Source organism: Achroia grisella, unplaced genomic scaffold (genome assembly GCF_030625045.1).
Source record: "Achroia grisella isolate CSIRO2021 unplaced genomic scaffold, CSIRO_AGI_Agris_v1 utg511, whole genome shotgun sequence".
Lineage (NCBI taxonomy): Eukaryota > Metazoa > Arthropoda > Insecta > Lepidoptera > Pyralidae > Achroia > Achroia grisella.
In genome coordinates, this window is record NW_026712905.1 from 1783304 (window position 1) to 1808876 (window position 25573).

Here is a 25573-nt window from a genome sequence, read left to right on the forward strand (position 1 = left end):
TTTTTTTTGTATTCGATCACTTTTCTCTCTGGTGACTTTAATTCTTATTAGCTTGTTCCATAATTGTTGTTCTTTATAGTCCTTTTACAGACCTTAACTCTTTATTTTTCCCCATAACCCTATACTTGTTTTCTCCCAAAATTCCTCCCCGCACTACAGAATGTCCCAATTTTGGAGAAAATCTCCAATCTGGCTTTACTGCTTCTGCTTATTTTATGTCAATGAAATATCAACGTTTCGAAATCGGAGAGACACGTCAGAACACGTCAGTACTCGTCTGTCATACTTCGGAACGTTGATATTCTTGTTTATTGGCATCTACAGAAATCTGTCAATAAACAGCGTAGGAACAAATCATGCTTATTTTATAAATTCACAATTGACAGCGGAAATTAGAAAGTCAATATTGATCTGTGGTGGAACTAAGAAGTCAAACGCTATATTGTTATATTTAAAGAAAAAAGACATTCAAGATTCGCTTTGTTGATAAAATGCTCGATTTGACTTTATAAGGTAAGTAAACAATAAAATGCTATGTTCCTTGTAAGGCCAATAATTAAATAGTAGTTGTTTTTTTTTAATTGATCCTATAAGGATCATGGGTTTCCATGGTCCATCCACAGAATATACAGTATTAGTGAATAATACCCGAATGAACGAATATTCGGATTTATCCGCAAAAAAAAAATATCTCAGAAATTATATCAGTTGTCTTGTACCCATAACACAAGCTCTACTTAAGTTGGGACTAGACAGCGTAGTGTGAATTGTCCAGGGGTATTATTATTATTTTAAATCTACTTCCTAAGATTGAACTGAAGTTAAAGTTAACCTGCCTGTAACTACATTGAGCAAACTATATGTAGTCTACAATTTCGACGTTATGTGCGTGCTTCCTTTGTAGTTACACGAACTAATCTCTAGACTTTACTCAACTTTACTAATAAGATAACGAAGTCTCATGTTCCTGTATAAAGTTGTCCTCTAATAGTTGCAAACAAAAGGGTAGACTTAAGTAATTCTTGAACGAATACAACAATACTATTTAATATCAACCACATCAGAAAGAACTAGTTTCTTAAGTTTCTGAGGACGCTCTTCAGAATATGGAATAAATTATTCAGGTCTTTAAAGTCAGGCAATTTATGTATAATTTATTCGTTTGTATAAATTGTTTGAAGTATATTATACATCGGGTTTGAGGAATCTTATACAGTTAGAGTTTTATCCGTCAATTTTCCGCTTTTATTTCATCTCACACTTTTTACACAAATGAAAACAATGCAATGAAAGAATGAATTTTAATACACGCTTTATTTCAAACCTTCAAGTAAACGTATTTTTGTATTGTTTCATTACATATTCTGTATAGGTTTACAACAACGTTCGAGTGCCCTCCTTGTAGCTCGCGACTCTTTTACAAATTAAATTATAATTAATATATGTATTGAAGAATTAGCATAAGAAATACTTATCATCTACATTACATATTTAGTATATAAATAAATAACTATAAACGTCTATTAAAAACAAGTGCAATCCGCATTTCAATCTCACTGTACAAGGAGGTGATTATTGCTTCCTAAAAAGTGGAGTTTTACACTATAAATTCTGTAAAATTTTAAGAATATAAAAATGTATAGTTTGTAAAAAGTAATATAGGTGAACGCCTCAGTCTCGCCTATTTCAGTCACCAAGAATTTCCCATTATTAGATGTATTTCGGTAGAAAAGTTAGTGATATTACAAAACATGGGGGCATGACTGTCCTGCGGAATGGCAATGCATGAGTGGTATCCTGAGCGTCACATGACAACACGATATTTGTGGGTTACCACTAAGTCGATCTCCCGTCCAATTCAAAATTACGACGGCTTGAGTCGAGGTTCGAAGCCCTAGCGGTATCCTCAGACTAAAGTCCTACGGATACTATTTTAGTCTGAGGGCGGGAATTGGTATTCAGCCGCTCTATAAGTCCTTCCGCGCATTTGGAGTGCCATCTGCACTCACTCCCGTTGAAACTGTAAAGCCGAAGTGTGGCCAACAACATTAGAGTAGACCGGAAATCTTTTGAATTGAGTTTATATACTGAACTGGACGGTAGAGAAAAAATATTAATGCGAAAAATGCGACGTTCATAAGCGGCAAAAATGTCCAACATGAATAAATGATTGTTGATTTAAATGCTTGTATATATACAAGCATGGCCTGTCTTTGAAATCTACAAGTAGCACTCGTATACATACATACGAGTGCTGCTTGTAGAGACTGTTCTGATCTAACAATATCTGATTTAGTTACTCAACCAGTTGGTTGTATATTTAATATTTTCTCTATTTGAGTATTTCATTAAATTAGTGTTAGTGTAGTGTGTATTCACACACTTCAACTTAAAAATGTAAAATAACAACAGAATTATTTAAAAGAGCAACACGTAGTTTCTTGCTCATTCTTCTTGATGAGAAAGCTTTGAATGAGCGGTAGATGGGAAAAAAATGTGATAACTATTAGAAAGTGCTTCAAAGTATGCAGTCCAAGTTTATTTCAATAAATTATTTTCTATTCTATACCTTTCCAATTATATATAAAAAATGATCTGCAATTCAATGTGAGTTTTGTAGATTTTGATATTATGTTAAATTACAAGGCAGATCCAGTTTACATATCGCGTGTGGCGTGTGTGCTAATCCAATATATAGCACGACACGGTCATTTAGATTTAAATGACTACGCTAAAGAAATTCCATCCCATGTTAACGTCACGTATGTCACGTGACAGACTGAAATAGTCTCATATAAACATATATTTAACCTAATTAATCTAGTAGCTAATTAATATTTTTCAATGCCAAGTAGGAGTCTGAGAGACTACTATTTATATCTTAATTTGGCTCATGTGTAATCATGATAATGATTGAAATTTATGATTAAAAATATTCCAAATGTAGCTATAGTTTTATTATAAAATTTCTAAGAAATAATATTTTTATATATACATACAACGAAGGATTATATGTATATCAGCAAATTTGTTCGTTTATTTAAGTATAGAAACAACCAAAGTTTAGTATAATAAAGGAAGTTACGTTTTCAAAATTTTGCTTAATAAGTAGCCTGATAGATCTAAATAGTAATAGTATTATACCTAATAGATCTAGATAGTAATAATCTAAATAGACTATTTTAGATTATACTAATAAACATTTCGGTTTTTAGAACTAAAGTTTGAAGGACACTTTTTTATTTTTTTTTACATGTCCAAAAAAGTATATAATTCTTTACGAAATATGATTACTAGAGTCGATTTTTTGTTCGCAAGATGACATTAGTTATTTCTTAAAAATAAAAATAATAAATTTAAATATGGAATGTCTAACGTTGAGCTGTGATATTGTTTTGTTTCTATTAGTGAAATTATAAACACATTTCTTACATCTCACATCTATATATATATATATATATATATTACTATTACCACCACCTATATATATATATATATATATATAATACTCGTATTTCTCCGACAAGTCGTCTTTGATATATACTGACCTTGTAAAACATGTACTCTTGCAACAGCTTTCATGTGTAATGGTGCTTTCAATGCACACGTGTAGTTTCCGGCATCCTCCACTTTCAGTCGAGACACCTGTCATCAAAAATACATCTTATTTTAAATATATTTAAAGTTGCTACACTAAAATCGGGTGCATTTATTATATATTTAATATAGAAAACTTACTACGCAGCTTTCAATATATAAAAAAATCTATTAAGGTGTTTTAAGTTCATCTATTTCAAACAAAAAAATAATGTATTTCCTATTTATAATATAAGGTTAAATTACAAAATATTATTTATTTATTTTAGTTATTGATCACTAAAATTTGAATAAAAGGTTGACTTAATGCTATATCATTTTCTCCCAGTCCACCTTTGGTATGTGCAGATATACTTGAATACTGCTAAAAGAATAAAGATTTATAATATAATTATAATAACAAAATTTACATAAATACATAAATATATTAATAGAATAAACTACTTTTTAATACAATAAAAACTGTAATAATATATACAAAAAAAAATTATTGTAACCAACGAAAGTGAAATAATTTTACAAATAGTATAGTAATTCTGAAAGCTACTTTCCCCGTAACAATATCCGCTCTATATTTGCAATATGGTATACTAGGGACCTTATACAAAACTTCATGTAACCAATTAATATGATTTCTATTATCTTTCCCATACAATAGAGATGCGAAGTTATCTCACAAGGTCCGCAACCTGTGTATACCAAAAGGTACCTCAATTATTAAGTTAGCCTATTGACTATACAATAGTTTCAATTTCAATGGAACATGCGTAACCGTGTATATAATGTTTGCGGTAACAAACGTAAGCAAATTCCAAAATTTCAATATCGGTTTACATTGAAACTTCTGTTTTATATTACGTCAGATAATATGGAGAATAAACGTTAATGAAAACTTTTACATTCTGACTATCTAAGTTCTCGACATTCTTCGTTTAATTTAAAAGAAGTGACAAGTAAATTTGCCTTTTATACAAACATTGTTATATAATATGAGGATAGTAAATGATTTTACTTGATGATAATGGAACTGTGCATCCGTCTGTGCCAATAGTTTACGCTGGCGGGGTACCAATGGAGGATGATCAGATAAAAATATGCTCAGATCAGTTAGCGTTTTGTGATAAATTCATCAGGAATTTCTTATTATGGTTTCTAGTGGGAATCAGGTGGAGATCAACCTGACATACCATATTTCTAGCAATGAGGTCATCAGTCACAGTACTAACAATCCCTTTCCCGCCCGATGGCAAGTGATTACCGCATATGGAAATGCATGTTATTATTCTTGTATTATAAAATATTGTTATTGTTAAACATTTATCACAATATATTAATCTATTAATCACACATATTTCGATCAAAAATGTTGATGTTCGCAAAATTAACAATCAATATTAATGGCAGCCATTTAAGATAAAAAAGAAGAATAAGATTTTGTATCTATATACTTTTTGTACCGGGATATTCATATAATATATTTATTATATAATATAAATATATTTATTATATTTCAGTCCACTAATGGCCCATATTATAATACTAATATAATATTGTTTATGTGGTCACATCACTGACAACGGCAATCTACAGCGGTAGCGGCGATACATAATACATATATACATATATATATGTATCGCCGCAATTTATTTATGTATCGTAATAACTGTACTTACTGTATCACTCCTAATCTAAATATATATAACTCAAAGGTGACTGACATAGTGATCATCAACGTACAGCCCAAACTACTAGACGGATCGGGCTGAAATTTGGCATGGAGGTAGATGTTATGACGTAGGCGTCCGCTAAGAAAGGATTTTGATTAATTCTACCCCCAAGGGGATAAAATAGGGGATGGATGTTTGTATGAAACTTTGTCAATTATAAACCGATCGGCCTAAGACCTTTCATGCATAAAGCTACTATGAGGTAGGTATCCCATAAGAAAGGATTTTAATAAATTCCACCCCTAAGGGGATAAATTAACGCGAGCGAAGCCGCGGGCAAAAGCTAGTTATTCATAAAGAAATATCCAATTTTATTCTTATCTGATCCCTAATTCCAGTCATTAGTATCACGTTACAACTTTTATCTCTATACGATTACTGAAATCTTTATCTCAAAATTTCCTAACAGAATACGTAATATATCTTTAGAATTCCAATTAAAACTCTGGTGAATAGAATAAATGAATAATTCATTGTTAATATAAAATAATGAGAATCCAACTGGCGTCGATCGATCTTTAGACTATTCCGAACAATCGTTTAGAATCGAGTGAGATATGTGAGTAATGAATCATACTATAATTTAATATGATGTATTAGCAAAATTCCAATAAAGTTCAGCCTACTCAGTCTGTCTACATTCATTTCAGGTCACTATATAATACTAGCTGTACCGGCAAATCTTGTTTTGCCATATAAAAAACAGGGGTTGATAGTAGAAGGGTGAACATTTGGGGTTGTATGAATTTTTCAATGCCACATTATAAAAAAATTGTCCAATAAATCCCTTGTCTAATACCCTTATCACTGAATGGTATGAAAAATAGATAGTAGCCGATTCTCAGACCTATTGAATACGCATATAAAATTTATTAAAATCGGTCAAGCCGTTTCGGACGAGTATTGTCACTAACATTGTGAACACGAGAAATTTATATATAATACAACGATGTATTGAAATATTAATATTTTTTTTTTATAACACAGGGGACAAACGAGCATGCGGCTCACCTGATGGTAAGTGATTATCGCCGCCCATGAGCACCCGCAACACCAGGGGAATTGCAAGTACGTTGTCGGCCTTTTAAAAAGGAATAAGCTCTTTTCTTGAAGGTTTCAATATCGTATCGGTTCGGAAATACCATTGCTGGCAGGTGATTCCACAATGTGGTTGTGCGAGGCAAAAAGTTTCTAGAAAACCGTACTGTGGAAGACCGCCGTTCATCCAGATGATCAGGATGGTATTTCAGTTTCTGGCGGGTGGTACGGTGGTGAAACTCAGCAGCTGGTATTAATCCGAACAATTCCTCAGAACACTCCCCGTGATATATGCGGTAGAAAATGCACAGAGATGCAATATCTCGCCGCAAAGCCAATGGGTCGAGTCTGTCACATAGACGTTGATTACCAATGATAATATACTATTAAGTAATATCACAGGTGGTGTTTTAAAAGTATTCACATAGATTATTATTTCAACCATTCAGGGGGATGTTGGCAGCTTCCTAAAGTTTGTATCTTGATCTATAATTAACAGAACATTGTATAAACTCATTCCATTCTTCCCAACTTTTTTTTAAGTAAAACCTTAACATATAGACAGACAGTTATTATATGTAAAGATTAAGATTATCACATACTAAAATATTGCAGGCTTTATGTCAGTGTAAGTATTCATCGGTGAAATCTATTTCTTGAGATAAATGATTGAATCGATGGACGCACTCGGACGCAGGTGGGGTCGTGTGGGGAGATATATCTTCAACAATGGATGATGGATAGGTTGAAATGATAAATGATGATGATAATCATATTTTTTAAGGATACTATAATTATATACTATAAGTTATTTATTAATCATTACTTAAGATGCAAAGTAACGTCGGCATCTCGTTTTACCTATTTTAACTGGCTTCAGTTGAAGGTATCCTACTAATATTATAAACGTGGAAGTTTTTAAATACCTGTAGATGGATATATGGATGTTTGTCACTCTTTCCCGCAAAAACTACCGAACGGATTTTAATATGGCCATACTTCAGAATAACATATAGGCTATAAATTTAATGGTGAAACTGCTGGCACAACAGTCTCATCGCATATGAAACAATAACTACAGAGAAAGACAATTTAGTCGTCAGAAATGGCACCACATGAGAGACAATATAGGCGTCTCTTGTACTCTATAATGTTTATACCGATGTTCATACATCTACAGTTACCATTTTAAATCATACTTACTATTTTATTTAAAAAATAAGTAATGTTTTTTATGCAGTAATTATTCAATAGACCTATATGATATGTCAAATCTACCGTAGCATGTAATTTCGTAGACGACGTTAGGAATGAATCTCAAAAATTTTGTTTTGTGTTAGTAAATTTTTTTAACAGGCATGGAATTGTCTTGTAAGTTACATTTTAACACAATTGTATTATAAGAATTGAGTAAGAAGAACTAAAATCGGAAATATAAAAAAGACGCAATAAATCCATATTACACGCAATAGGTAGAGTTTTTATTAATTATACATAATTTCGTAGAAATGAATAATATTTATACTACATAACCTGAATATATTTGATCGGTATTTCTAGAAACAAGATATAGGGCAAGAGAGTGTTTTTCATTAATTTTACAAGCAAAATATTTTATTAGCCCGTTTAGAGAACTTTTCTTTTTCTTTAATATTCATAATTTATTTGATTTACTCTTTGTTTGTGACAACTTGAAACGAACTTGTTTTTATTTAATATGATGGAGAAACGCAATCAAAGGAAATGCTATTAATATTGTGGTGGTTTTTTTTTATATGGTTAAGACGAATTTATAATTATTAATTTCTGACGACAAACTAAAAGATTAAAAGAAAATTCTAAGCTGAAACTGAAAATCAATTGGTTTAGATAGCGGATAGGTGCGTGTTTGATTCCAGATAGAGCTTACAATATGTTTTATTGTAAAATATTATTATTGCCATTGCCATTCGAATTTAAATACAAATCATTACATAGTGTAAAACAAAGTCGCTGTCGCTGTCTGTCCCTATGTATGCTTAAATCTTTAAAACTACGCAACGAATTTTGAAGTGTTTTTTTTTAATAGATAGAGGGATTAAAGAGGAATGTTTATATATAACACATATGTACAATATACAATACTAATAATATAATATAGTTTTAAATAAAGTATGCAGATGATTTTGTACAATGTCTAGCTAAGTAAGTCCGCTCATAACTAGGTTAGTTAATAATAGAATATCAATTAGAAATCAATGTAAAAGAAACTAAGCAACGAAAATCATAAAAAAAAATGTGAGAATAATAGAACGATAGCGAATTATTCAGTAACACGTTCCAAAAAAAACTAGTAGACTTGTGATCATCTCTCAGAATAACCTATTCAACATTTTATTTAATGGGTATTGCTAATTTGTGGTATGAATTTCAATGTAAGTTCTATTTCTATAGTGTCTACTTTCTTTTGCAAAACATATAACAGGAATAACTAGAAAATTCTAAACTCAATATTGCATTTAGCAAAATGTCTATTTACATAAAATCATCAGATATCAACATAAAGTAATTGACAATATTTGAAAGAATATTTCACAAAAAATAAAACTCTTCTTTTAAATTATTTTATATAGGTATTAAATTAACTTATTACCAGTATAAAGATAAAATTATAGTATATAACATTTCCACAGGACAAAGAATTATATCATACTGCGATTACTTTAATATATTGTTATGCTGCTGATATGGCAAGTAAAATGGTTTAACTGATGTAAAAAGTCGTATAACTCGTCACCTAAATACTTGTATATAAACTGTAACGCAGACATAACTATTGCTACTCGCCTATTCATATCATGATGGAGTTGGTGGTCTAGCAACACAATTTACTTCTGATTGTCGCAGATTCGTTTCCTTGTACAAACAAATGGTATGTACAAATGATGGTACAAACATTTATATATCACTAGCTGTACGCCTCGGCTTCGTACGCGACACCGTCCACTTGAATAACTCCATCTATTGTTAAAAACTACATTAAAATCCATCGCAAAGTTTAAAAGATCGAAGCAAACAGACAGCGGAATCAACTACATTTTATACTATGTAAAATGAGTATGATTGTTCTTATCGTGATTGTATTTACAAAAAAAAAAAATTTCAGTATTTATAGCTCGACGACTACGATCTCGGTGACCGACGGTCACGGGTTCGATTCGATAGATCGATAAATTTTTATTTTCATGAGTATGATTGTTTGTATCGGTCTGGATGTTTTTTTATATGTATAAAATGTATGTATTTACAAAAAAAAATATCTATGTATATGTAGTACCCATAACACAAGCTTTAGCTAGCCTAACTTGGGTTTAGATGGCGCTGTGTGAATTGTCCTAAGTTTACTATATTATTATTATTACTATAGCTCTTGTCTAGTACCCATAGCACAAGCTCTGCTTAGCTTGAGTCTAGATAGACAGACTAGCGGGTAGCACCGCCGCAAACAGCTAGGTTAAAGATTAAAATCCTACTAATAATTTATACAAATTATACACACTGTATTATACGATATTGTACTTTAACTTTATTACTGATAGGCAAACCACTACACCAGCGTTACGCTTAACGACGAGGCTTTTGTATGGAGATCGCTTGATTAATTAAGAGCCTTGGAACAGAGAGAATCCAGTCTAAAATCTCTGAAGCGGAACTATTTATCTACTCCGTCCCTCAAACGACTCACTAATCAATATAAAATTAATTAATACTGATATATATCATAATGATTTACATATGTATAGTTACGCTTAATAGTCGTGCGGATACATTACAAATCTTTTAATATCTTGTGTTTTTAATACTATATTTAGCACGTATTATGCACATAAATCTTCCTCTTGAATCGCTCTATCTATTACTGTGCACTGTATTAAAATCGGTTGGGTAATTTAGGAGATCTAAGAGTATAGACTGCGGTCTCGACTTTGTTTTATACTATTTAAATGTATATATTACTAGTTATATATAATAATAATATACCTGGCCAATTTACACAACATCATCTAGTCGCACGGTAAGCAGACACAAGCTCTGCTTTATGGGTAGTAGATAACTGATATACATAGATTTTTTTTGTATATACATCCTATATCACATATAGAAATTATACAGACCGATATAAACAATCACACTTTTGAATACAAATCTTTGTACCGTGCCAGGAATCGAATCTACGACCATGGGAAGGCGGTATGCTAAACGGCTAGACCACCGAGGCAGTCAACCATTATCATGGTAAAATTGTTTTGAAGATTGATTATTGAGATCTAAATAGTATTAATATAACAGTTTGTCAATTTAAGTAGGTTTTATATAATAGTTTATCACTCACTATAAACTTTGTACTAAGTCCTCTGCGTTACCTCTGTATAAACTTATTCCAGTCGCCTAGCAGGGTACAGGTCCATACCTGTACCCTGCTAGGTCCATACCTGTACCCTGCTAGGCGACCTCCATACCCTGTACCTCCATACCTATGGAGGTATGGAGGTACAGGGTATGGAACTATGATATGACTTTGAAATGGTGCCGCATGGAAAGCCGCCAAGTAATTGCTTTATAAGATTGTGAAATATGCCAGTGAAATTATAGGGTATAAAGGTATGACATGACTCTGGAATAACACCGCAAGAGAGGTACCGTGAAGTTATAGGGTAGGAAGGCATGACATTTTCTCTGGAATGGGCAGCATGAGAGGTAGTACGGCCGTGACGACGTGATGTCTGTATATGTCTGTGCTGTTCATGTATATTGGCAAAGGTTACCACTTACCATCAAGTATACCGTTAGCTTCTTTGCAATTCCAATTGTATACAAAAAAATGTGCTATATGTATTATAATACTGTGTACAGAAATATAATTAATTACCTATGTCAAAATATACCTACAGCGTTTGAAACAAAATATTGTATATGTAATTTATCGTATAATTTGTGTAAACATAATTTATCTTCAAAGTACGTAAACATAATAATATTACATACTCTTCTCTATGTGCTTCCAAAGATTAAACCTTTTATAAAATATACTCAACATATATTTTTCATTCTTCCTGCTTGTGGATATCAAAAAGCTAAATTAAATGCTTACAAGTAATATCAACATATTTAATACAATCCATACCACCCTGTCTGATTTTGGAGGAAGCCTTTAGTTGATCAAATAAATATATTTTATATTCGACGGATCCGGTGGTCTAGTGGTTTATCACACCGCCTTACTTCCAGTGGTCGCGGGTTCTATTCCTCGCACAGCAAAAACTTTTATATTCATGATTACGATGTTTTGTATCGGTCTGGGTGTTTTCTATGTATAATATGTATGTATTTAGGAAAAAAAGTATCTATGTATTTGTATTAGTTATCAGTTATTATTACCCATAATACAAGCTTTAGCTAGATTAACTCAGGTCTAGATGTCGCTGTGTGAATTGTCCTAAGATTATTATTATTATATATATATTTGTTATATAGGTAGATATAAAATAACTTTAGTGTAAATGATTAATTTTGTAACGGCAGTTGAATAATAAACGAACTGTGAAGCACTCCTGTGACATTTATTACCAATATTGATATTTTATTCGCTGTCTGGACATCCGTGGACATTCGTGGCATCCAATAAGATGAAATGCTTAATTAATATTTATATGGAACCTATTTTGTAACTCTTATGTGCCAGTATAAAGAAAAAAGTAATTTATTTTATTTGTATAAAGAAATTCAAGGTAAGTTATTTAAGTAATTATTTTTTCAGAGTTTTTAGATATGTAAAAATTAACTGTCTCTGTAATTAGATTTAGATAAGTGACAGTTATTCTCTCTCTCTATCTGTCTAGCCTTTTCACATTTCAATTGGGGCTGGCTCTCCTTGACTTTCTTCGCCAGGCACGTCTGTCCTAGGTCGTCGAGTCATTTAGTTCCGTTTTGTTTAGGTTGTTATTAATATTGAACTGCAATTTTAGTAGGGGTCTTCCTCGGGACTTTTTCGACAAAGACAAATAAATAACCCTGGACAATTAACACAGCGCCATCTTGTGCCATGGTAAGCAGAGCTTGTGATATAAATATACTGATATAAATATTTAGATATCTTGTTTTTTTTTGTAATTTATAAGATATATAGAAAACACCCAGACCAATAGAAATAATCATAATGTTTGCACCGTGCGTGGAATCGAATCTGCGAGTATCGGAAGTAGCTTTACTTCCTGTGGACCACCGAGGCCGTCTCGAAGACAAGTGACAGTTATTACTCAAAATAACAGGAAATTTTAAATAATTTGATACCTTTACATTAAGTAGTCATTTTAAGTACCGTATTCTCGTCACGATATTAATAATATATAATCTACTTATTTTATGCAATTTTTTTATAGTTATAACTTTAATTTATTATCTAAATTTGATACCTTGTAATAAACGAATACATAGCTCCGTATCCTGTGTAATTTGACTGTCATTTCAGCTTATAAATCAGCTTGGTGGCAAATATAGGTTAGGCAGATGATGATGCGTGAGATCACGCAGACGACTTTGCCCAAAGTTTTCCTCAGACTTTCTACTCTCATCACGAAGTACAAACTTTAATATTTTATTATTACCATCTATATACACCTACATAGCGTTAATTACCAGCTTTTGTTCTCAAATTTACCCGCATGAAAGTTTGTTCCGTATAAAACGGTTCATTGTTAACTTAAGAAGTATAAATGAATTGCATATATCAAATCTATTTTGCATATGTTTGCGTAGAACCTAAAATATTAGGGAATTTATCAGTAGAAGTTAAGAATGTGATGGACACGATCAATGAGGTATGTTTTCTGTATGTTAATTATCTCGTTTACTTTTATAGATTTATTTTATTTACAATATTTATATTATCAAAACGTAATTATTCTATATGCGTCTTTAACACCTAACTCCTTCTTAATAGCTTTATTTTATTTTAATTTATTTTAATGGGATCCTGAATGGTTTGAAAGTACAATTGGACCCGGTAATTGGCACTGTTTTTCCGTCTGCCTGTTCCTTTACGTGTACACTATAAATATTTCCAAAAGTTAAAAACAATTTTATATTGTACTTAAGTATTGTTAGTACCGCTTCGTGAAACTACACTTGGTTGTAACTAATTTCCTTATTTAACAATGTAAATTGTTGCTGTGATGCTTCTTATATTTTTTACCTCAGAAAACTATTTTGTAACAGTAATTCACAGATTATAAGCATAACTTTTGGACTTCACAATTTCAATCATAAAAGAAAAAAAAAATTACGTCTTATTTCTTTATACAAAAGATTAAATGTGAATGTGACTATTATAAAGAGAGAAAGAGATAGAGGTAAATTAAATGCTTAATTATCTGCCATTCAAATTAGAACCCTAAACTGAAAATAGGGCTTATTAATGACATGCAAATTGGTGCAATTAAATAATTTATCTTGTTATATTTACTCGTATAAATTATTTGTATATTTATACACATTTATATAATAATATGGCGTATCTTGTTTATACATTTCGTTGCGAACAATTTAAGTTGAGAGAAACTGCGTATTTCACGCGAGAATGTTCATATGTATTCCAGCTAAAAGATTGTTTATTTTATCTGTATAACCACTCTGGTACTAAGTGGGAGGAAATATTTAAGTCGCCACTTACACTTCAGCTGTAGATGTATTACAGCAATTTAGACGAACCGAGGTAAAATTACAGGGCCTTGGGGCGCAGTGTGGGTGTGGCCTTAACGGCGGCGGATTGACGAGTCGTGGACTAATTAAATTAACTATGTAATGTAATAAATACAAAGCACGTATCTAAGTAAATTAATGCGTAATAGACGTAATAGGTTTGCACTGAAAATAGTATTTATATCTATTAACAGAGAGTTGCTTTTTACGGAATGGAAATAGTAAACAAACTAAGGGCCAAAGCATTAGTAGCTTTTGTTTACTCGTATATATATGAATAGTGCATGCCGCCTATATAAAGGAACACCTTATGCGTTGTTATTCCGGAGGTATAAGATGTCATGTCTCAATAACCTGTACTTTCACTGCTGTATATTACACTGCAACTGAATTACAGCTTACGGAGCATTCTACTTAATGGTTGACGCTGTCTGCTCGCTTAGATCTTTTAAACTGCGCAACGGATTTTAATGCAGTTTTTAGCAATAGATAGAGTAATTCGAGAGGAAGGTTTATATTTATACTAATACTAGCTGTTCCGGCGAACGTTGTTTTGCCTTAAAATAAAAAAAATAATTTAGGAGTGGACTACCCCTAACATTTAGGGGGATGAAAAATAGATGTTGGCCGATTCTCAGACCTACTCAATACGCTCACAAAATTTCATGAGAATTGGTCAAGCCGTTTCGGAGGAGTATGGGAACGAAAACTGTGACACGAGAATTTTATATATAAGATTACAAGGCTGATGAGTTTGTTTGTTTGAACGCGCTAATCTTAGGAACTACAGGTTCGAATTAAAAAATTCTTTTTGTTTTCTGTTGACTTCAATTATTTTGTGTTGGATAGTCCATTTGTCGTGGAAGGCTTTAAGCTATATAACACTACGCCACGAACGATAGAACCGAAGCATCAGTGAAAAATGTTGTAAGAATGGGGAAAACGATAGTGTTTATGATAACCACGCGAACGAAGTCGCGGGCACTGCTAGTGTATAATACATGTACATCCGTGCAAAGCCGAGGCGTGAAGCTAGTTAGAAATATATGAGAGACCTTGTTAACAAATATAAAACAGTAGAATATATTTATTTTTAATTATAATTTTATTGTTATAATAATTCAAAACTGGATTCATATGTTATTATGAGTATATAGCTAAGAAACTAGTTATGCTATGAGGCGCCTAGTAGTCATTACTATCAATCTCGCTTTCCTAGATTAACAAAAATATTTATTCCATATAAAACATTACTGAGAATTTTAAGGCTAAGTCAAGTACCTCGCACACAACAGGAAAGGCAGTAAATGAAATATGCGGCAGAAGGGAATTATTTATAAATTGCACTGAATTATTCTCGAACTTTCGCTACATTGTATCTTAAACGAGGATATACGCAGATTAACTGAAACGCGCAATACAGGTGAACCAGAAAGACTTTCTGGCAATTTTCAGCCATTAAATCTATTCAGATTTGTTTCAATCGATTGTTTTACCTTACCTACATACCTTAGTTCTTGTAAGTTTACCTAAGTAGACCTTATCAAAACTAGGTATTGTATAGAATCTTCTTAGAGCAGTTGCAATCTTTTAATATTATTGTTTTTTTGTTATTTCCTATTCAATTTATACTTATAAGTATAAATTGAAATATTTGAATTAAATTTAAAATTAAATTGAAAATTGAAAAACAGGAAAAATAAAAAAAAACAATCTTAAATCATTACTACATAATTTGAAATACATAATTTATTACTACTATTTATACTTAAAGTTTCTATTATATTATTAAGCACTTCCCACGTGCACTGCACAGATCATCGCCATTTCTCTATTTATCTTTTTTATTAATTTAATTTTTAAATATCTATCTACTTATTTCAACCGACAATCAGCTTGCTTTGTAAGCTGTTTCAGTTGTAGGGTTCTATTAGGCAGTGGAATTACAGGTTTAGAAGTATAATACCATAATACTCCGCTAAGAATGAATGGCAACAAATCATATGTGTTACATAATAATGTGATGTTCCTAATGGTGTTCATGTATATTGGTGAACGATTATCACCATCGATGGATTGTAATTTCAATTACATTAAATAAGTAATACAACTGATATAAGTCAAATATACTGCGAGATACGAGTTCAAAACATAAAATGAATCATACTTCGTTTCATCTTTCCAGCTTTTTATGGGTACAACTTTTTCAAGTAAAATACTCATTGATAATTTAACTTTCTATACCAGAAATTATACATCAGTTATCTATTATTCGAGTTTATCTATTATAAAAAAAGGTTTTCTCTATACGCTATTAGATTGAGATATGAATGTTGTTTTCGATAATTTCCGTAAGCTTAATATTTTTGTTTTTTATTTCAGACCACTATGTTATAAACAAAATTTTCTTAAAGTTATTAATAAAATTAATAAAAAAAATTAATGTTAGTAAAATCCAAAAATATAATTTATAACAAAATAAGACTGGACTATTTTTATCATTGCTATACAACTCCACCATATGGTACAACAATGGTTCATGTCCAAACAGTCCAGTTTGCCTGATATGATGTTCACGATACTGTTGGTGCTACCCAGCGCACCAGATGCAATGCTAGAGGTCGCTTTAATGTGCTTTTACTAAAATAAAATTCATTTTGGAAATTCGACTCTAAATCAAATATTTATAAAATCTATAAGTGTGCGATATTATTTCCCGCTGGCATTAGGACCATACCTCGGGGGTGATTAACTCGTAGCTATCAGACGGTTAATATTATGTAGGTGTAGATACTTTGTACGCAGCTTCTTGTATCAGGATGTGTTATTATTACTCTCTTCCAATAGTTTGCGGTGTCATTTGGGCTAATATTCTATTATACCGGATGATGTTGGTTCCCATAGTGAAAATGGGTCACGAAGGAGATTTGTTTATCTCACTAGCGCACTGCTTGTCTTCCGATGGTAGCGGTTTCGATTCCTCGCACAGTACAAATATTTTACATTTGTATTTATGAGTATGATTGTTTTTATTGGTCTGAAAGTTTTCTAAGTATATTACATGTGTGTTTACAAAAATAAGTAGTATAATATTTGTATTAGACGGACAGACAGATAAAATTTTCCATGCCTATTGAGGCAAAACTTAATGGGACATTAATAATAATAAATTTGATTTAATTTACTACTCATGTATGTAATGTCTATGTCATGTGTGTATTATGAGTTGTAAATCAAATCAAATCAGTGAACTGAACAGTTTTCCCAAAATCATAAAGTAAAAAAAAAAAAAAAGTTACTGTTCACACTGCACCGTTTAGTCTCATGCTATGTTGTAATAGTGTTTTTTTGTTTTTACTTTATGATTTTGGGAAAACTGTTCATTTCCATGCAATATCATTAGCTATCCCTCCACTAATCCCGTATATATATATAATAGGCATAATACTTGTATGTCTGTGGGTTTGGGGAGACAGCCGCCAAGATTGTGAACACACCCCAACGGCAGTTAACCCGTGGCTATCATACAGTAAATATCATACGCTTTGTTATCTACGCCGGTTGTAAGGGTTCATGTAATTGCGTTAGCTTCTGAACAGCAAACATTCGTTATATTAATGTCTTAATTACGTCGTTAAGTACGTATAATTAAGGCTTTGCGGGCGAAAGATACAAAGTTTTTTATTTTTGTAGCATCTTTGTTGTCGATTTTTTTTTCTTTTCAACTTATCTTTTCGGTTGTGTTAAGTGTCGTTATCAATAGTGAGATAATAGTCAAGTTTTATTATTCCATTTTGTTTGAATTTAAACAAAAGAGATGTTATGTAATCGTGAGATGTATGTCTTTCTTGTTTTTCTGTTTACATAGCTTTTCATGAGTCAGTTCAGGTAATGTAATTCTTCTTCCAATGTAATTCCAGGAAGGGTCGCCAGAGGAATTAACTGTCGATGTCATGTTGACCATAAAATACTCGCATATCTTCGATATATTTTCTTTTTCGATTAGTTTGATGTAGTGATAAAATTATTTAGAGACGATTTGAGCAAAGGTGGATATCTCTGCCAGACAAATTCTCATCTAATACAGGGACATAGGTTGTAATGATTGGTTAATAAGTTAGTGCTAAATATTATTAAAATGTCAAATAACTACTAGTAACTAATCACACAGAAATCAAATATTTTAAATAAAATATCACTTTTTCTTTCTTGTCTCACTATTTAAATAGTGATATTTTTAAAATTAATACGTTTTTATTTAAAATTTTATATACAAACTCGTTCTCTAGTAGTAGAATAAAGATAAATTTATTATAAGAGCATTAGAATAGTCATTATTCTAATATGCTCATATTAAATTTATTTGAATAAAGATTATTTCTATTCTATTCTGTTCGAACGTTACCATAATAATCGTATAGATAAGTGAATTAATAATGTGCTACACGTACAGTAATATTTTATGTATTTCGTAATAAACTAGCTGTGAAAGCGGTTTCAACCGCATGAAATAGCCTATATAACTATATTCTGACGTATAAGCTATATTACTGTAAGGTTTCATCAAAATTCGTTTAGTAGTTTTTGCGTGAGAGAGTAACAAACATCGATCTATCTATCTATATATCCGTACTCATATACTATCGCATTTATAACATTATTTATGCCACAAAGAACACAGCACGCTAGTAAATCTATTGAACTATTTCTAAATAGTTTTCTAATGTAACTTTATTTGGCAGCGATTTTATTTCTTCAGAGCAGGTTTGCCAAATGAGACTCTTTAATTGCAATTTGGGTCACCGTAAAAATACCCAGGAAGGCTTTCTTTTTGTAGTAGAAATTGTAAAAGCTTTTTTTAGTGAGTCTTCTTAAGTCTTTAATTTAGTTTTACTAAAGTACAGGAACTAAGAAAAGTTTAATGAAAGTGGTTAGAAAATAAAATATAGATATATAATTATATCTAATATATATTTGGGATACAGGAATATAGATAGAATAAACATAAAATTAATTGTAGATAAAACTGTTTACTATTCTTTCGTTTCGTTTCTTTATATGTGTTAAAGTTATTTGTCTGTGATTAAACGCCGTTAATGAAAAGTATGCTAATGAAGAGGAATAAAATAGATATGTAAACACATCTATTTTATTCCTCTCTGCAATAGAATATTCTAGTATTTCTCAAAAATAAGCGAATAAGACCAGGTCCCTAAAATAACGATTATACGTACACATCATCGAATGAAACCCCAAGGGATAGATAGAAAAGGAAAGGTAGAAAACATATGTCGACTGGTAAACATGTAATTCTGAGACATACAAAATTACAAAGAATATTACTACTTAAAAACGGATATAATATAATAAATTTTATGTCATATTGAATTATGATTACAAATGATAATGATGTTGATTAATAATTAATGCATGATGAATATATATTTATTGAGCGTGTAATATTATATAAATAAGATAATTAGGTAAATAATTGTATCACGTATTGACTGAATAAAAGGCTATATTACTAAATATTTAAAATTCTGATATTGTCACAAAAAATATATTTTATATGAATTCCAAAGGTTTATAAAAAATATTCCTATTTATTTTATGATAAACTCCAGCATGGCTTAAAAATATAAGGTAAAATGCACCGAATTTTTTTTAAAAAAGAATCATTCCATTGTTAAGCTTCTTTAAATAGCTCAATTAAAAATATTTGTACATTTTACGGAGAATAAAAATTAAGTACATAAGTATATATTAACGAACTAGCTATGCGTCGTGATTTCACATGCCCATTTTGCTGAATTCCTGTTGGTACTACCATAGGTAAATGTTTCAGTAATAGTGTCAATTATTGACAAAGGTATCATTCTTCCAATGCAAATAGTTTCCAAGTAGTCCAAAAATTAACACTTTCAAAATCATATTAGAGGTACATAGTACTAGAAATTACCGTTCAGTCTAAAACGTAACAGATTGACAGATACAGCTTCGCATTTTTATTTTAAAGTTTGTAAGAATATATGGTCGTATGGATGGATGTTTGTTACTCATTGATGCAAAAAAATACTGAACGGATATCTATAAAACTTTACAGTAATATACCTTATACGCCAGAATAACACAAATGCTAAATTTAAAGTGATAATATGTAAATTAAGTGACATATAATGATAAATATCAAGTAAGTGTGATGCAGACGAACTGGCTAGTCTAGTTATATATAAAATTCTCGTGTCACAGTTTTCGTTCCCATACTCCTCCGAAACGTCTTGACCGATTCTCATGAAATTTTGTGAGAATCGGCCAACATCTATTTCATCCCCCTAAATGTTAGGGGTAGTCCACCCCTAAATTTTTTTTTATTTTTAGACAAAATTTTTAGTTTCAATTTTTTATGATACAACATACGAAAATACATAAAATCCTAAATTTTCACCTTTCTGTCATCAACCCCTATTTTTTTATAGCGTTATTAATTTAAATTACCTGCAAATGACTGGTGAGCGTCAAATGATCCGTTTCCACTAGTACACCGCCTCTGAGCTCGTCGAGTGACACTGTACTGTTGCCTCTGTACCAATGCATTTCAGGTACAATCTCTCCAGGATGCAAGTGGAGTATTGAACACTTCAGTGACAGAGTTTCCCCGCTCTCCAAGAACGCTTCTTTGCTCATTCTTATTTCCGGCGCTGTGAACATACGTTACAAAGATATTATGGAAGTCTTCACTAAAAATTGTTTCATATAAATCGGTTTATGATGTGGAACGTTCCAGACTCTTTAAATGAGATACATTTGGGATGCCAGCCGGAAATAAGATGTCTATTTCTTAATAGAATATTCAAAGGAAATTTTCATATAGGAAGATTTTTTATTGAATCACGAAAATAACTTTACAATTATTATAAGAAGATTGAATGGAATTTGAAGTTACCAAACATTACAAAGACTCTTTAGTTTTACAGTTAAACCTTATGGTTTAACTAGAGCTCCAAACACTTATCTTTACTATAATAATAACAGCGACATAGTGTGGATACAAACCCTGTTTTCCTAGTAATTTTTACTATTTTTGACGGCATCAGTGTGAACCATTACTTGCAAAGGTCATGGGTTTGATTATCGCACTACGCAAACACTTTGTATTTTGAGTATGATTACTTGTTTAAGATAATACAATGTCTGAATATTTTTTTTGTATATTATACATATATGTATTTATAAAAACATGTTTTTATGTAATTGTATCAATTGTCTAGAGCCCATAATGCCTGCACCGCTTGGCTTGGGGCTAGATGGCGATGTGTGAATTGTCCAGGATTATTATTATTATTATATATAAGCATAAATATTTCTATTTTTATGGTATACTTACGATGTACTACTAATTTAAAACGTCTTAACATAGGCGGATGTGTGGATACATGACAGCAGTAGATGCCAGAATCTTGGACTTTTGCATCTGACAATGATAATCTCCAGTTATCACCAGCTACATCCATTCTGTACCTGTGAATATACAATACTATTAGTAATATAATAGTATCGTAAATACAAATTAAAAGAAATTGTGGGTAATAGTTTTTGCAATAAATTCAGTTATCGATACTAATAGATATACTTGTGTATAATAATTTTAGGAACTAATAAGGGTCTAAAAGAAGTATTATAAAATGGTTTGTATAATTAGAATACTGTAAACTAGCTGACGATCTACTTGATGGAAAATGTTAACCTATCCTATACATGAGCTACTACTATAGCTATCTTTACACAGTATAAAAATAAAGTTGCTTCCGCTGTCTGTTCGCTTAGAGTTTTTAAACTGCGCGACAGATTTTAATTTTTTAGCAATAGATAGAGTGATTCAAGAGGAACGTTTTTATCTATAATACATGTACACCTGTGCGAAGTCAGAACAGGTAGCTAGGAATGGAATAAATTCTGACACTCGTGGTATATACTACACATTGTCTCTCCTGAAGACACAACAACTTAACTTCACTACGCTGTCTCAACCTTTACATAGAAATGGACCTTATGAAGTAAGCTATTTAACAGTCAAATTGGTTAAGCCAAATGTGATGTCTTAGTACAAAAAAATATTGTTTTTTCGTACCTATAATCTGCAGTATGTGTATCTAGATCTAAGGTAAGTAATTCTAAATTTTCCTCATCTGACACTCTAAGCCACGAAACCTGTAACAAAAAAATAATGTAATTTTAATACACTCAACCTACTCAGTATAATAACAAGATATATAATAAACATAAGTTTTAAAATATGAGACTAATCCATTAATTAAACAATAGAAAAATTTAATTCTCATTTTTTTGCCTAACTTTTGGTGGCGAATTGACTAGGAATTAATAACGATGGTTTCCAGAGAGGATCGCAAACACGTCGACCTGACGTGGTAAGTTATTAAAAATGTGGTCACTAATACATTGTCATGTCAAACAGCACCCACGCCCTTTCGTTTTTTTTATAAATGTATTTACTGCCAAGACTGCATTGTCTATTATCCTATTATTTAAACTTGCTATGTGTGTATGATATAGTTTGTCTTAATGAAATTGTACTAGATACTAAATTTGACATAGTGTAGTAGAATAGCGGCTGGATCATTCGACACACTGAAATACAGATGATGTATATTACTTATAGCACAGGTGTAATACTGATTATTTAGGATATCAGAGTCCTCATATTGTATACACAACTTTTTGTCATTTGATTATCTATAACTAACTTCTTAGTTAGTTATAGTTAGCATTAGTTCTTTTTAAATATTGTAATTTTGATAGTATATTAAATAAGCATTATGTATCATGTCAATAAAGCATTATTATGTTTGTAATTAATCATATACAACCTTAAAAATAATAAGGGCTGAGTTTCATGTCTGTTGTTATTGGCTTGACGCGGTAGATTTTACTTATTATAAGTGTCTGTAATAAACCTGCATAACTAAACAAATATAATTTGATCCCTATAAACCTTACTACAAGTTATTAGCATTATTTATTTATTACCATTTTATCCCTTAACGAAGTCACTCTACAATCGAATATGACTGTAGAACCAGTATCCGCATCAAGTAGAGTATCATCTGACTCCTCTCCTTCAAAGGACGGTGCTTTGAATCTGAAACAAATTAATGATATTTACCGATATTTAATGATTTCGCTCGTATTCGCTTAATCTTATTTCCTTACTTTCTCACTTACTTATTTAATCATTAAATACTTATACCACATATTTAATGATTTCGCTCGTATTTTTTGTCATAGTAGTGAGACGTAAGACTTCATAACACTTCATGAATTCACCGTGCGTATGCCAGGTCCATCGTATGGTGGAGAGGGAAACTCCGAGCAGTTTCCGACACTTGTGATCCAAAACCTTTATGTCTTTTAAAGTCGTCTGTGTCGTACCTCAGTATCATCTACTCGTATTTAAGATGCTAATTAGCTTGTTTTGTAAGCTATATTTCAGTTGAAGGATGATGAAGTAAACACTAAACTTATAGAGCAAAAGGTTTCTTAAGGGTCGGCAACGCATACGTCACACCCCTGATGTTTAGGCGAGCATAGGCTACGGTAACCGTTTACCATCAAATGGGCATATGTTTCTTTGCCACCATCGTAGTATTAAAAAGACTAACAGAGATTAACTTTATATAAAGTTAATCTCTGTACCTTTGATATCGATGTACCTACTGTTTTATTCTATTAACTCAAAATATGTAATTCTGTAACCCTCGTACTCCTTTATATATCGTCAGGTAACTGTGGGGCATGTTTGATACTAATTAGAAGCCACTGGATAATTAAAATTAGGTAAGAGGATAATTGGATATAGCATATATAATTAGATTATGGATGAAAAACACTTCTGAGTGAAACCCGAATTTAAGCGTTAAAGGAAATAGAATATAATTGTTTGTTATTTCATTTATTTCAGGGTTAAATATTTTGAATAAATGGACTTTTTTTATGGATGATAATTTTAGATCATTTTTCGTATGTCATGCCTGTCATGACTACTATGATTATAAGTATATTCTTCTTCTTACTATTTATTAATTACTATGATTATGAGTATATTCTTCTTCTTTATATACTGGAGGCTGGCGATCATCCTAACGATCTTAATCTTATCCACCGCTGTTCAGAACAGGGATCTGGTGCTAATCCCGAACCAAAGTCTTAAGTTCTTCAGACATGGCGTGCGGCAACTACTCGGTCTTAGTCGGTAATTATAAATATATTCCACTTATATATATACACTTATACCAACTTAAATATAAACCTTGTCTTTATGTTGTGGAACTGTCTCTTTGCCTGCTTGTATCTCACATAAAATCTATTGGAGAAATTTGTATAAAACTTTTAAGTTGCAGTGTAGTATTTTATCATTATATTAAATGCAAAAACTTGGACCATTTTTTACAAAAATTGAGCGGACGGATGAGTATGACATTTCTCACACTTATAGTTTATATGAAGGAGTGCAATAATAATATTTTGTTTTAATTATACAAAATTAATAAAAAAACATTACTCCAACTAGAGTATATTGTCAAGGATTCTATACTCTCAATAATGATTGTAAAAAATATGACTTTATAATGAACACCTTTTTTTTTTTTTCACGTCAGGAAAATCCATCATGGAGAACCATTCCCTTAGGGAGGAATGGATACTGCCGGACTCCTACCTGCTAAAAACCTGACGACTGTTCCTCCTCGACATAATCGCCGTGGCCATGGGATACGCAAGCACCGGCATGGTTCCCATCGAAGGGACCTTTCCATCTAGGCGTGCAGGGAACAGTCTCTGCACGCCACCTCCAGACCCTAATGCCTCCCCGGTGAGCTTCGGATTGCCTTATAATGAACACCTAACCACTCAATCAGTTGGGAGGTTAATTTTTACATTTCAATAGAAATAAATTCAACAATGAACAAACTTATAATTTAAATTAATTACCGTCGAATTTAGAGTATTGGGCGAGCACAAGTTCTTATAAATTTTTAATACGCCATCTATTATACTATTGTTAGTAGAACTAGTTACAACTTAGTAATTGTATGGGAAGTGTTAAACGTCGTTTGTATACATGAACATCACTATGACATTACATTATCATGTAATGTCCGTGATACCGCTCATGGTTGTCACTTCCAGAGGACTGAAGAGGCTATTCATCTCATTCTGTACTAGCTGTACACGCGACCTCGTCTGCGTGGAAATTAACTATATTTTTCTAAAATACTTGCCAAAAAAAGTCCCGTCAAAATCGGTCCAGCCATTTCAGAGATTAGCCGGAACAAACAGACAAACAGACAAAACTTGTTAAAAATGTTATTTTGGTGTATGTACTTTATTTATATTCATATACATGTAGTAAAAAACGGTTACTGCAATGTTACAAACAGACACTCCAATTTTATTTA

At 31.5% G+C, this 25573-nt stretch overlaps 1 protein-coding gene across 1 annotated transcript in view; it reads right to left on the reverse strand.

The window, feature by feature from the left end:
• Positions 1–25573, reverse strand: part of LOC131846609 (uncharacterized) — an 81552-nt gene that overhangs the window by 3769 nt on the left and 52210 nt on the right. The window contains exons 4-8 of the mRNA XM_059195946.1: positions 23148–23259; positions 22231–22310; positions 21487–21620; positions 20598–20800; positions 3549–3645 (exon numbers count right to left, since the gene is read on the reverse strand). Of these exons, the coding sequence (XP_059051929.1) occupies positions 3549–3645; positions 20598–20800; positions 21487–21620; positions 22231–22310; positions 23148–23259 (626 nt within the window). The remainder of the gene's footprint in view (positions 1–3548; positions 3646–20597; positions 20801–21486; positions 21621–22230; positions 22311–23147; positions 23260–25573) is intronic.